The sequence below is a fragment of the Aythya marila genome, assembly GCF_965140915.1.
Source record: "Aythya marila genome assembly, chromosome: 2".
NCBI classification, from domain to species: domain Eukaryota; kingdom Metazoa; phylum Chordata; class Aves; order Anseriformes; family Anatidae; genus Aythya; species Aythya marila.
Window position 1 is genome coordinate 135,916,623 of NC_139043.1, and position 13,733 is coordinate 135,930,355.

At 37.2% G+C, this 13,733-nt stretch overlaps 1 protein-coding gene across 10 annotated transcripts in view; it reads right to left on the reverse strand.

The window, feature by feature from the left end:
- Positions 1 to 1,237: 1,237 nt before the first annotated feature.
- The window catches only part of UBR5 (ubiquitin protein ligase E3 component n-recognin 5), an 82,081-nt gene continuing 69,585 nt past the window's right edge, over positions 1,238 to 13,733 (reverse strand). For 6 of the 10 annotated variants that reach the window (XM_082753143.1, XM_082753142.1, XM_082753139.1 and 3 more), the window contains 15 exons: positions 13,495 to 13,715; positions 12,445 to 12,565; positions 12,243 to 12,350; positions 11,730 to 11,973; positions 11,072 to 11,183; positions 10,376 to 10,520; positions 9,951 to 10,081; positions 9,653 to 9,713; positions 9,139 to 9,314; positions 8,637 to 8,721; positions 7,476 to 7,631; positions 6,973 to 7,086; positions 5,727 to 5,871; positions 5,061 to 5,146; positions 1,238 to 4,163 (listed from right to left, as the gene is read on the reverse strand). In XM_082753143.1, the coding sequence (XP_082609269.1) occupies positions 3,951 to 4,163; positions 5,061 to 5,146; positions 5,727 to 5,871; positions 6,973 to 7,086; positions 7,476 to 7,631; positions 8,637 to 8,721; positions 9,139 to 9,314; positions 9,653 to 9,713; positions 9,951 to 10,081; positions 10,376 to 10,520; positions 11,072 to 11,183; positions 11,730 to 11,973; positions 12,243 to 12,350; positions 12,445 to 12,565; positions 13,495 to 13,715 (2,118 nt within the window). In that variant the 3' untranslated portion in view covers positions 1,238 to 3,950. The remainder of the gene's footprint in view (positions 4,164 to 5,060; positions 5,147 to 5,726; positions 5,872 to 6,972; positions 7,087 to 7,475; positions 7,632 to 8,636; positions 8,722 to 9,138; positions 9,315 to 9,652; positions 9,714 to 9,950; positions 10,082 to 10,375; positions 10,521 to 11,071; positions 11,184 to 11,729; positions 11,974 to 12,242; positions 12,351 to 12,444; positions 12,566 to 13,494; positions 13,716 to 13,733) is intronic. The other 4 variants (XM_082753136.1, XM_082753144.1, XM_082753137.1 and 1 more) reach the window with 2 other exon arrangements.

Consider the following 13,733-nt stretch of genomic DNA (forward strand, 5'->3'; position numbering starts at 1 on the left):
ACTGGGTTCAAGACGTTCAGTGAAGCTTTGGCAGGACCACTCGACATCACGTTTCTGTCTGTGTGTGGACGCTCAGAGCTTGGGATAAACCACCACCACATCCTGAAAGCCAGTTATTTAGGACTTCCAGTTATTTAGGACCTGCGGAGTTTTCTCTTTGATTTTGGCATATCCATTACTAAAAATGATTAGACTGAAAAGTTCAGAAAAAGGTCACATTCCACAGCTTAAAAAGAGAAAAGGAAGCAAAGCAAGCAAGCTAGGTACCTGTAGTTTGCCACAGGAAGAGGAAGCTAGAGAAACAAAAGCATCAATGAAGAGTACAAAGCCAGAAAGGTTTAGAAGGGCATTTACAGAAATTCACATGATACACAGGTTATAAGGATGTTATATAAAAAGGGAGATAAAAGAGAACAGCAGATAAGCTTCCTCAGCAGGTACTATCCCTAATCTGTCACCCAGTGTTAGAGATGACAAAGCTGTGCTGGACAAGGCCTCCAAGAAGAGCACTGCAAGAAACAACTGCATCAGGAGATGGGGTGGCGACTTCTCCGCTTCTCCCACCCACACAACTGAAGCGAGCTGTCCCATGCCCTGCTCTTGGTGCACTTCTGCTGATGCACACAGTCAAATAAACTTCTGAAAAACAGGTCTACACACAACTGTGTGCTTCTTTTAAAAGATAAATTCAGGTTAAGAGATAAAGAAAATCACATTTCTTACTCCTCCCTGCATGACTGTTGCTGTACTAGATGGGAGTACTTCTGATTTACAGATTTGCCAGTTCACTACTTTTTTTTTTTTTTTTTTTTAAACTGTTACTTAATGAGCAAATAACTACCTTGCAGGAAAGAAAAGACACTCCCATACCAAACAGATGAGAAAGAGCACTTGATAAGAAAAGTCCTTGCAGATTTCCACTTCTGGTAAGCTAACAAAGCAAGCAATTTACCTTCTGGATTTGGGAACAGTAAGCTGAAGCAACTGAAACCAATACTGAGAACTAACCCTGGGAAGTTCGCACTAGGGTGTCAGCTCTCCCTAGCTTCAGCATAGGAACTAGCACGGTGGTGAAGATGTTTTAGCAGTATCTATCCTTTAATCTCCTATTTCAGCAGTTAAAAACAGCTAAGGATTTGGACTATATAGAAAGTAAACATTACAGAATCTTCCTTTAACTTGTTTCTCTACCACATCTTCAAAGTGAACTAACAGAAGGGCTTAAGTCAACGGGAGATGAGGTGTATGATTTTAATAAACATTTTTCTTATTAAAATCTCGATATAGCTTAAATATACCATACAGAGGAAAAAAAAGCTATTTATATACATTTCAAGTCAATGACCACAGCATAAATCATTCCTAGATCCCCTCTCCACTTCTGTCATCAGAAAGCCTCGTGTGTGTGTATATACGGTGAGCTACTGTGAGTTACCTGCATTACTTTTTGTCTAGCTATACATTACAGGACTTAAAAAAAGGTTTAAGCTATATACAGAAATATATATACATATAACATATATTTATATGTTATACATACACATACACTTATATACATATACACACAATACATAGATATATACACACAGTATTTTACATTTATATATGGCCTTTCATCCAAGGACCTTGGATACTTTTTAATACATCAAAGTCTCACAAAGCTTTGTGAGGGAGGGAGGGAGCTTTATTTTACAGACTGTAGGTTTGAGGCCGATCCTAACCAGGGTTTGTTTGTTTCTTTTTGTTGTTTGGTTGGTTTTGCTTTCTACTAACTTCACATATGTCCCCTTAGAGGAGTTTTTGGTGATGAAAATAATTACACCAGTAAGAAATCCAAGCATAAGGTGTAGGATGCTTTGTACCTTTGTAACTGTTCTCCTTACCATGACAACAGCCATACAGCATGAATTGTCTCTGTACTAACACACTTACACCTGGACTCGTGTGCAGTACTGCCTTTTAAAACATATTTAAACTAAAATAGTAAAATCAGGTAAGTTTAAAACTTACGATATCCTGAAGTATCCAACAGAAAATCCAGAATATACTCCAATTCCCATGTGCTGAAACTATCCTTTTCTAGGATAAGTCATTTAGGAAGTACTAATAAATGCAGAAATAATTCTGCATCTGTTTACTTGGTTTATCTGCAGTTTAACTACACAAGCCTGACACAGTCAACCCTGTCTAGAAAACAGTATTTTCTGCATCAATTTGGCAACGTGTGATCAGAATTTCTGATCTCAACCGTGCTTCATACCTGCAGCAACTAAACAAATGATGAGAATGGAGCCTTTTAAAAAATAATCTCAGTTCTAGCTAACTTCTGGACATCCTCCACTAGCTGACACAAAGCACAAAGGAAAATCCAGTGGAACTCCGGCAGAGTTGAATTCCACTCAGATTTTAATGGAGCCTTAGTTTAGCTCTCCCCAGCGAAAGGAAGAAAAAAATTCCTAAGACTCATGGCATTGGAGAAGCAAGAAAGATGGAAAACATCACCACCACAGAAACCCTTAGCCTTCAATACTTCAGTCCACTAAGCTTTTAGAAATTTATGATACAGGAAAAAAAAGCAGCTCCTGCCTTTATTAACCGCTCCCTACCTCTCAAAAACCTCTCAAGCATTAGGAAAAACAAGCCCTATATTATATTCAGACTGCCCTCCCCAAAAGCAACCACTTCAAAAGTGAAAATACAGTAAAACCCACTACAACACAGTTTCAAAATTTTATTCTAACCTAATAACCTTGAGGTTTTTTTTTGTTTGTTTTTTCTCAGAACAAGCCACTTTCCCTTCAAACCAATTCTGTCAAAAGAAGGGGTTGCCTGGCCCATTTCGTTCAGGATTCTCTGCTAACTGTAAAATGCGGGCTAAATAAATGTCTTCTGCAGGTCAATTTTTCAGTTACAAAATTCAGATTTTTGATGAACTGTGTTTGGTGTACGCTGCCAGCTAAAGTATAAATGGCTAAATAAATAAAAACTATTGTTTCTTCAGTATAACTTGGTATTTTGTCTGTAATTTCTTTATTAAAAAACTGTAACAAGATACTTAAAAAAAGGCTAGATACAAAAGAAGTTAAGCTGCTCACGAACATTAAAGTTTTCCAAAATGTATCTTCAATAATCATGATCTTATAAACATTTTACAGTTACCAGAAAGTGCCCAGGCTGAGTTTACATAGTTAGATAACGTAGTACAAGTGTCGGGTTAGAACTGGTAGTGGAACAATCTCCTGACTGTCTGTTCACTGGAACAGGGATACAAAAATGTTGATTGTGAACTATGAAATACTGTGCATTGGCCTCATCTTATGTACAAAAAAACACACTAAAGGTACAGATTACATGCAAAATATTAGTGATGGTATCTGATGTGCCAGAGTTCAATGCAACCAGAACAAAAATTGCAGTGAAAGTGGTTTCATAAGTGGACGATCCCAACTCCGGGATCTGAGCTGTCAGGAACTTTTTACAAGTTCAATATACATGATACACAACTGCAGCCAACCACAAATTAAACACCATAAAAAAGTTAAAATAAAACACAGAACATACTTAATTTTTTATTTCGAAATTCCCTACTCCCTCTATACAAGAACCTTTGCTGAAACACTTTCCACAAAGGCAGCAGTGAATTTTCAGAACATTTTACATATTTTCCCTCAGCAAAAAGATAAATCACAGTGTAAATTATATTGTTCTGCTGTCATCTTTGGCTGGGGTTAGGCCAAGGAGTTATTGACTAGCAAACTGTTGCAATCAGGTATTGCCAGTGCTCCTTTTGCCTTTACGTTACAAATTTAGTACAGGAATGTTTGCATTTAAATCTTTAAAGTACCACCAGGGGTATGACAGCATTAACTTTCATAAACTTTTATAGACAAATGGAAAAATCTACAAAACTTAGCTAGTAATATTACACAGCAATACACACTTTTTATACTCTACACAAAACCAAAATTCTTGGTCTTAATGGCGAGTAACAATTTCTGTTTCAAAATCTGCTTAGAGGAATAGAGTGGGACATAAAGGCGAGAAATGCAAGTGTTTGCTGTAGGAAGATGTTGGTCATCTGGTGGTCTTATTGTGATTGATGGCATAGGCTGGAATCCCTCCTCACTGGCAGGCAATGATGGACTTGATGTCCAGAAGTAAACCTGAAAAAACAGGAGGTGGTATTTAAAATTGTGCTGGACAAGGCTAAAATTTACACTGCATACTGTCCCCAGCTCCATCTGGGAAGATTCTTAACTGCCATCGATATGAAACATACCAGAAATCTCTATCAGGAGCATTAATGACCAAGGAAGAGGAATATAGTACTTGTACAGACAGAAGTCAGCAAGGGAGAACATTGGGTTGTTTTCCCAAGTGTGAAACTTGCAGAGCAGTGTCACTACCAAAGCTTAATCACGGATATTGCTTAACAAATGTGTTCTAAATTTTCTGTTTTATAGATTAGTCCTCATTTCCTTTTAGCAAACTGTAAGGGAAAGATAGTACCTGAAGTGGTAAGAAGTTAAAAGCAAGTAGTTTTAAGAAGCTCATGGACACAGCTTATAAGTCTTGTCTTCCAAAGTGAAACAATCTTACTCTTTCGTGCCTCTCATCAGTTATTCCAAAGAGGTTTTGTGAAGAAGGAGATGGTATCATTATTGACATTAACAGAGAGGATACAGGCATTGCCCTCAGGACACACAGAAGTCAAAAGAATAGCTTGATCCAGGAAAAGAAATCACTCTCAAAACCCTACTAGCCCACAACACAGTTGACTAACAAGTTACTCAGCTTAAGAACTACTCGGCAGAGACTGTAAGAATGCTTCTACATTTGTGAACATAGGCAAGGACATTACCACACATACCTCCAGCTGCAAGGTCTAGTATTCACATCAAATGTTTCCAGAAATTAAAGTCTAACCAATCACTACTACTCTGCTCTGCAACCTTACTGTCACATACAAAGTCTCTGTAGGTACAGATACCGAAAAGCAGTAATGATGCAAGACTAATGCCAGTTGTTCTGCATATTTTCACCAAGAAAGGACAACTTACTAGATCTTGTCTTTCTGTCATACTCATCTTCTCAACTATGGACCAAAACCAACGCTTGAACTGCAAAAGCTTCTCAGCATTTTCTCCTATGGGAAATAAATAAAAAATATATGTATCTATGTAATTCAGTTGGTGCGCTGAACCATAAATATGAGAGCTGATTTACATGTACTGCAAGTTGGATCTCAGCTACAATCTGATACTGGAGACACAGTCTCATTTCAGAATCAATACACGTACTTTTGAATGTAAAGGCTAATTCTGACATACCTCAGTATTTCTCCCACACCTTCCCACCTGAAAAAGCCTAATGAAAGCTCAACAGTTTTAAAAATAAAGAAATATTAGGCTGCATACATCACATTTGTAGTTCTAACGTTAGGTCTGAACTTCCAGAGGGAAAGACGCGCTACCAGGAACATAATCCTTTCCTTTAATGCCAAGCGACAGTCAAAAAACATGTGCCTCCCCCCACCTCGCCCCAACTGAAGGTAAACATTTTACAAGGTATGTACTGCACATAGCAGGAATTTTACTACGATTTTCAATGACTTATTAATTGATGTCAAATTTGAAGAGGTGCTTTAAGCTTAATGCTAGTAACTTCACACTCTAAACTCTATTTACTCTACAACTCTGTTTCTGAATGATTAAGTTGTTTCATACCTGATTCATCATTGAAAGAAGTAAAGCTGATTAGCATTTGCACATTTACTTCACCACAGCCATTTACCAGAAGTCTGAAATCTTCTGCTGTCAAATCTTCTAATGAATTCTTTGGAAGCACATCCAGTAGACCCTTCCTCATCGCCTTAAGTGAAAGCCACAAGATTCACATTACAGTCATATCACTTACTGACAAGTTCCATGTGAAATCCCCTATCAACTCAAAATTTAGTATTCTATTAGCTGTTCTTCTCTTTCAAAGCTTTCCCACCTGAGATACAATTTTCTGAACCAAAGAACTGCACCAGCACGTTAAGCAGCAGAGCGGTACCACCAAGTATTGCAAAACCAGGAATGCTTTGAACTAATGTTTCGCCAGCTGCAGAAGCAGAAGCATCTGCACTCTGTTACTGAGAAGTTCGGATATTTTGCTGAGCTATGAGTTACAAAAAATGCTTACGACATCTTACGTTCACTTTGCTTCTTCAGACACTAATATGACAATTCTGGTTTAATACTGTAATACGTGTATACATAGATAGTATACATATACACCTTTTATTCAGATTATATCCTGTAAAGGTTAAAACTCAATTTTCAAAATGGAAAAGTTTGAATAAATTTATTTTAGTAAATCCCCAAATAAATACAAGTGTTACAGTTTTCAACTCTTATAACAAAGTACTTATTAATTTATGCAGATGTCGAGACCAAGCAAGTTCATTCTAGGAACACTTTCCTTGTGGAAGAATTTTAGACCTGATCTGCACAGAAGTAATCTATAGTCTGCTCCTATGTCTCAGAACTGCAGCAGGAAACTAGTCAGCAGAAATGGCTAAGTTTAGATTTAGTATCACATGACAGAGTATTTTAAGCACTGGTCTTACATAAAACTATTTACAAAAATATATTACTCTAACTTTCATTTAAGAAAAGCTCCAAAAATTACTCAAACTCAATACAGTCAATTGTTAGGTTTCTTGCCAGACTTAACCAATGAAATCAAGTTTAAAAGTTGTCCTTTCGTTCTAGTACTCAGTACTCTACTACTTGCTCAAAGTACTCAGTCTTCACAGCACTGCAAAAAGAGCTATACAATTAGAAAAAACTATTATGTCTTTTAAATCAAGCTGTCATACCTCAAAGAACCTGAGCAACAATACCATAATGAGGGGAAGAATTACCTGACTGAAATCTTATGGATTATTACTTTGGTTTTTAAGAGCACGCTCCACCAAAAACTTACATGCAGAGGCTGTTCTGCTACCACCAACATTCGGTGTTCTGCATATTTCCGGACATATTCATAAACATTCTGAGGAGTGACTGGTATATTTACACCATTGGAAATAAGTTCAACCTATGGCAAAGTAACAAGGACAATTAAAGAAGATGACAAAACTAGATTATTACTACAACAGACACGGTATGTAGATCAGCGATTTACAGCTTAATATTCCTCTAAAAAGTAGTAGTAGAAAATTTTGCTTCTACTACTCCAGGGTAAAACATTAGGGATTCCCAAGGACTGACTCTACTATCCAGGCTTTATGGTATGTTCTACACCACCTTCAAGGAAAAAAAATAAAACACCACAGTTCAATGGCTAAAGAGAATACATTATTTGGATCTAGAAAGGCTAGAACATTAGCTTTGGGACCTTAGAAGGACCTGGATTATATGCACATGGCAACATGTGCAAATTGTCAAATTCCTGAACTACAAAGATGCAGGTATGTCCATCCTTACCTGCCCTCCACCCTCTTCCTTACACAGGTCTATTGCAAATGCTAAATCCATTGCTGCGAACACTGCATCAGCATCTGTGCTCTGGGAAGCGAGGATAAGCTGCCGGAGGCTTTCATACATAACCGGATCAAAAAAAGCAAAGTCATGCCAGTTCACCTATAAAAAGAAACAGATGTTTGAAACATACCTGTTTAAGAATATACTCAAAACTGTGTGACCATTTGAGATGATGGCTGATGGAAGTTGGAAACAATTTGCAGTGCTGCAAAATGCTGAAAGACTGTTCTCCACTGAAGCACATACTGCAGCTACACATTTAAATGGCTGATGTCCTAATAGCCAAACACCACAGCTTCCAGCAATCAGAATAACACCACCTACTTTTTACTGTTTTCTACAGTTCCTCACTTTTTGGTTCATTATCAAGCTGAAAAGTCATCCATTATTTTCTAACTAAATTATTCTTTGATGTGTGATGTGAATACAAGGGAAATCTCTTGGAAGGTATCAGGATATCTAAAGACATATCTTTCTGCCACTAACCCTTTTTGTGAAAGATTATATATATATTGGAAAACTCATTAGATGATCAGCATTGTTTTTAAAGAAAAGGCCAGCAATAACAAACCTTGGTGTAAGTATGTTGCATCAGAAAGAACTTACGATGTTCTTGACTAATGCATGAAATATGCAGCATGTCACTGGTGTTCATTCAGGGGTGAAAAACAGGGGATTTTTGCAAGAAGTTCAAGTAACTAGTGCTCTGAATTAATTTATGCCTCCACGAGACAAAATGTAATTACAATTAAATCCTACGAGTTTTATCAAATATTGAGAAAAGTGGTTTTGGCAAGCTGAGATGCTGTCTAACACCACCCTTTTGAGTCTTCAGCCTCAGAAAGGGGAAAATAAAAGGCGAATTTGCTGTTTCTGAAGGGAATCAAAGGCTAACCTATTGCAAATCTTTCCATCTCAAATACCTTCCAGTAGATTTACTCAGTTCACAATCTAAAATGAAAACCTTGAATTCAATTTAAAAGCATTCTAGCATCTTTACACTTACCAACTCTACCAGTCAACGCAAAACACGTGGGAAAAAGCAGTTATAAAGATGAGATATTATGTAATTAAAGCAAATTCAGATTTCTATGATCAACTTACCTTTCTGCCAAGAAGAACTTTGATTACGTGTCTGTTTAACGTGATAGGACACAGCTCATTCTGCAACAAGCACAATCCCAGGATTCTGAAAATACAAGTTTGATTGTTGTTTCGGTATGACATATTACATGGAGGATTTTTCAGCAAACTTGCATTAAAAAAGTAAAAATACTCTTAATAATCAAGCTTTCCAGCTCCCTCAGTTCACCAAAAACAAACAAAACAAAACAAAAAAAAGCCACTGTGGGCATATAATCATTTTAAAGATATAATTTCTGCCCTTTCAGATTGTAAAAAAAAAAAAAAAAAAAAAAGATAAAGATTTAACAGGAAGAGAAACCTCAAGCTGAAATGTGCAATTTATCTAATATTGAGCACCAGGTGCTAAATAGAGCACAAAGAATAAAGAAAGTTTTTGCAGCGTGGATCATTGGTACTCTTCCTTGGTATTTCATGTACTCATCATTTAAATTTTGTTCAGTCTAGTACGTTAATGACATACCTGCCGATGTTTCTGAAACAATTCAGCCTTGCTTCTGTGTTTTTACCAGGTCTTGGTGTATAAAACCCTCGTTTTCCAGGTTGGTAGAAAAGTGGTGCGTTATCATCCCCATCATCTGTATCATCTAATTCCATATCCACTACACTGCGGCTGGAACCATGTCGCTTTCTATTTTCCTGTTTTGGAAGTCAGAATAGTAATTAAGAAATCTATTTCTAGCTACCAACCCACATAAGCAAACTCTTTGCTACTAGAGCCAAGGATTCAAGTTTCATTGGTTAAGAAGCCCAATGACATTTCCTGATGGTAATGTTTTATACTTTTGAGTGATTATTGCTTAATCTTTTCAAAGGTAAAGAATTAAGAATAGCTTTACTCAGATGAAAAGATAACTGCACAAGATAATTAAGCAGAACTTTGTCTTGCAAGGTAAGAGAAGGCTCCATTTTAGGTTCCAAATGAACTGATATAACTGGATCTCCAGTAAATTTCTAACTGTGCAACAATACCTTACCTGCACTTTATCTGAAGAGTCTAGCAACCCAAGATCCAGTATACTGTCAGCACCATTCTCCCTTAATGGGGGAAAAGAAAAGAAAGGCAAATGAACATTTAGTTTCACAATAAGGAATGGTCATATTCTGACACCAGACAGATTTGATTAAACCAAAGTCAACAAATCACTTGCCCAGAGAAAAACATATAGAAGAAAGCAAGAAGCAAGCTAGATGCACTGGAGTGAGATGTAGCACAGTACAAGTGTCTCAGCCACAAAATCAGTCTTCATCTTTTACAGAACCTTTGATATTTACCTGCCATGTGCAATAATGAGTTCCATAGCTTCATCAACTCTTGCTCTAAGGGAGTCTTCACTCGCTAGTAAGAGAAGCAGCTGAGCAGGAGACAATTCCAACAACATTCCTGTGATTTTACTTGCAAATGCCTGGGGATACAGAATGACACGTCTTATATCCTCCTCCAGTTCTCTCATTTTCAAATACAGCTTTATGAAAGTTTCAGTATTTTAAATATAGAATGCATTGCAAGATACCACATAGGCTAAATGATAAATTATAGAAACTGTAAAATATCTTGAAGAATACAGAAGTGGGCATACATGTTAAAATATTTTCAGGCAAGTTAAACAATAACGGACAGGGAATTTTATTTTTTTAAACTGAAAATAGGCCAAGAACATTTAACATATCATTTAATGTACTAGACAGACAAGACTTACTGGTTGCATTGCTTGCACTCGAGGGTAGAGCCTTTCTCCAAGGGCTTGTCTATGTGCTGGAAGAGGATCGGGGTCATCACTAGGATTTCCTTCTGATGCCGGTCTAAAAGGCCGTGTATCAATGGAAAGTTGCCTTCTAAAGTCCCTTAAAAGAAGTTAGAGCAGTTTGTACTGATTTCAGAGGAAATACGCAAAATTCTTCTGCAACAGTATGATTGGCACAAGGATTCAAAACAGCATTAATTTTTATGCTAGAAGAGGAGTTGTTTCTCATCGCTGCTTAGAGGGAATGTTTCAGAATGATTCAAAACGAGGCAGTGATTTTAATACTACCAGTATTTTAGATAACGCAATCAGACATGCCACCAATGACAATGCTGTTTGCAAACCACCTCACAAAGTGATGCTAATATACAAGTTTTTATTATTGTTTCTGCAGGAGAGGTTTATGGCATACAGTTGAGACAATCTATCAATGGTAAAACAATTTTTAAAGAATTGAAGTACATACTGAATTTCAAGAAATGACCTCATAAATTGTTCCCGAAACTGAGAAAGACAGACACCTTAAATTTAAGTAGAATTATCTTTCCTCTAGATCATTCTATCTGACAAAGGCAATCTGAATTCTATCTGAATAAGGCAATCATTCTATCTGACAAACCAGCTCCAACAAATGAAAAATATATCACTTACCTATCTCTATCTCTCCGAGAACCAGCCCGTAAGCCACTACTTCTCCGCATTTCTCTCTCTCGCTCTCTTTCCCGATCTCTCTCCCCCCTATTTCGCAATCTCTGCATCAGACCTAAAGGAGGAAAAAAACTCATAACCATGAACTTCTTTATACTTCTCTCCCCAAAAGCAGTGTCAGTGTAAGGAGGACACAGCTTGAAAGACATCAATGAGACAGAACCATTTAACTTAAAGTAGTGATCTACGTTCAACCACGCTTATGAAAGGAACCTGTAGTGTTTGTACAAACTTACAAATGCAAAAATAATTCTAAAATTTTTATACAGTTTCAAAAAGCATTTAAAATTATTTGTGACAAGCCAGATGGAACAGTCATATAAAACATACGCACTTGCTGCCTAAAATCTTGATGGTAATTACCTACTGGAGAGACAGATGCTCAAAAACACTAAGAACTTTTGAAAGAAGAGTCTGTTTTAAGACAAAAACACCACAATTTCCTTGCCTCAGAGAACTAACATACACAGTTTTCAAAGTTCCCATGCAGACTTAGCAATAAAAAAAATCCCTGAAGTGAGACAACAGCAAATGTTTTAATGCGAGATAAATCCAACACTTATGAATATTATCTGGAGATTAACTGCTGCATATCACTTACTTGTATGGGTACCCTTGTTGGCATTCTGAATGCAATCTAGATTTGGCAGTTTCTCATTTGACAGAAAAGCCTGTGCAATGGCAGTGTAAAAGCTTCGTGCTACACCGCTGCCTTCTCCCGGCTCATCCTTAAAAGTAACTTTTACTCTGTGCACAGCCATTGGAGTGGTAGCACACCTGCGACCAAAATGATTGTTGAGCTGCCTCATGGTCTGCTGAATTAGAAGGTCTCTGTCTCGATCAACCTATTAAAAAACACAAAGAAATTTGTTCTTTATCGCCCACGATATCAACAGAATTTCAACTTCACAAGAAAGTTTCTGGACACTTCTGCACAGCCTCAGAAAACGCTCATTAGAATATGGAAAAACTACACAGTAATCATAGCACAGCTTATACTGTAAGGTTTAAGAACATTGGCCTGCGGACTCTGAAGCACATATTCTCCTATCAAGTTACTGCAACGTTTGATAGTTCAGCTTTTAATTAAAATAAATTTGGAAGAAAAACTAACATTTTTTACCTCCAACGTTAAATCCCTGGATTGCTGGTTTCTAAGTTTTTCCATCTCCCTGCGGAATTTTGATTCCTTTACTTCAAAGCCACCTAATTCAGTAAGGATCTTAAACAAAGAATAAAAAATAAAAAAAATCAGAATAAGGGAGGTTCACAGTTTAGGTGGAAAAGGAATTGTCCTTAAACTGGAAAATACATACTGAGCCAGGCTCTGCTCCAACATCTTCCATGAATACTCTACCAAACAACTCTAAAGAAAGGCGCCAACGTCCCAGCAACATGTCGTGAGATATAACCATGCCCATGAAGCTACACTGTGGCCTGAGAGAGGGAGAATAAAGAAATTAACTTCGGACATATATGACATAGTTCTACTTTTATCTACCCTCTTGCCTCCAAGTAAGTTATTTATTTGGAAACAACTCGACTATGCAGGACATCACTGTACTATAGAGTTAGGTGTAGAGGTCAAATGTCCATGTTAATTACTTGATTACAAGTCAAGCAAGTCATTAGTTAGAAGTATTCCATGGGTCACTGACAAACACAGATAAAAAACAATACACTTTAAATAACAAAACCTGGAAACTACAGCAAGATAACCTGATTATAAATTCTCTTGAGATGTCTAGGATTTCCAGCTACTGTGCAGCGTTAACCAATACCACTTGGCTTAAAATATAAACAATTCTATACACTGATCTCAATCTTATAACCCCCTAGAGTCTGGTCGATTAAAAATGGCTTTTGCCTACTAAGCTAATCAGTTACTAAGTATTAGTATACGAAGGAACTTGTAACTTGATTTGCATTTGGAACGGTCACAGAACAGTAAGTAGGGAACTTGGCAACCGTTGTGTTTCAGCTGAAACACAAGTCTTGCTTCCACAGAGTAACTGCTCCAAAAACAAGCAACCTCAGTGCTATGTGGGATCCACCATTACAGGGCTCTAACTGCATAAAATGTGGTCAGTATCACCTGCCACAGATGGCAAGCTGTTAACTGCTATTTTTAACTCAGTTACCGAAGAAGTCATAGCATGTCTGCAGAAGGAAGTTAGGTAAAGGATTTCTACTGGCTTGCACAGGCTTCAAGACTGATCAACTGTTCGTTTTAAAAGCTTCCAAAGACAAACAACACTTTCCAACTAAATAAAGCTACCCATCTGAATTTAAAAAAATGTTTTAGTCCCAAATATTCTTTTATCAGCTCAGCAATACTTCATCCAGTAATTTTTAAATCCAGCTACCTGAAAGATGTGAGAGGTGGCCCTTCACTTTCTGTCAGTCCTATCTCTGCCAACAAGCTGCTTTTCAGTTGTGCTGCAAGATCATGAGCGGAAGGCCCTGGCTTTGAACTCTCAGATTCTTCTGTAGGTACATTTTGTTCCTCCCCTTCTTTCTTTTGTCGATTTTGCATGCTCATAACGTTTTTTAGGTTGGCAGCGTAAGACATTTTAGTTGGAAGAACCTAAACGAGGAAAAGCAA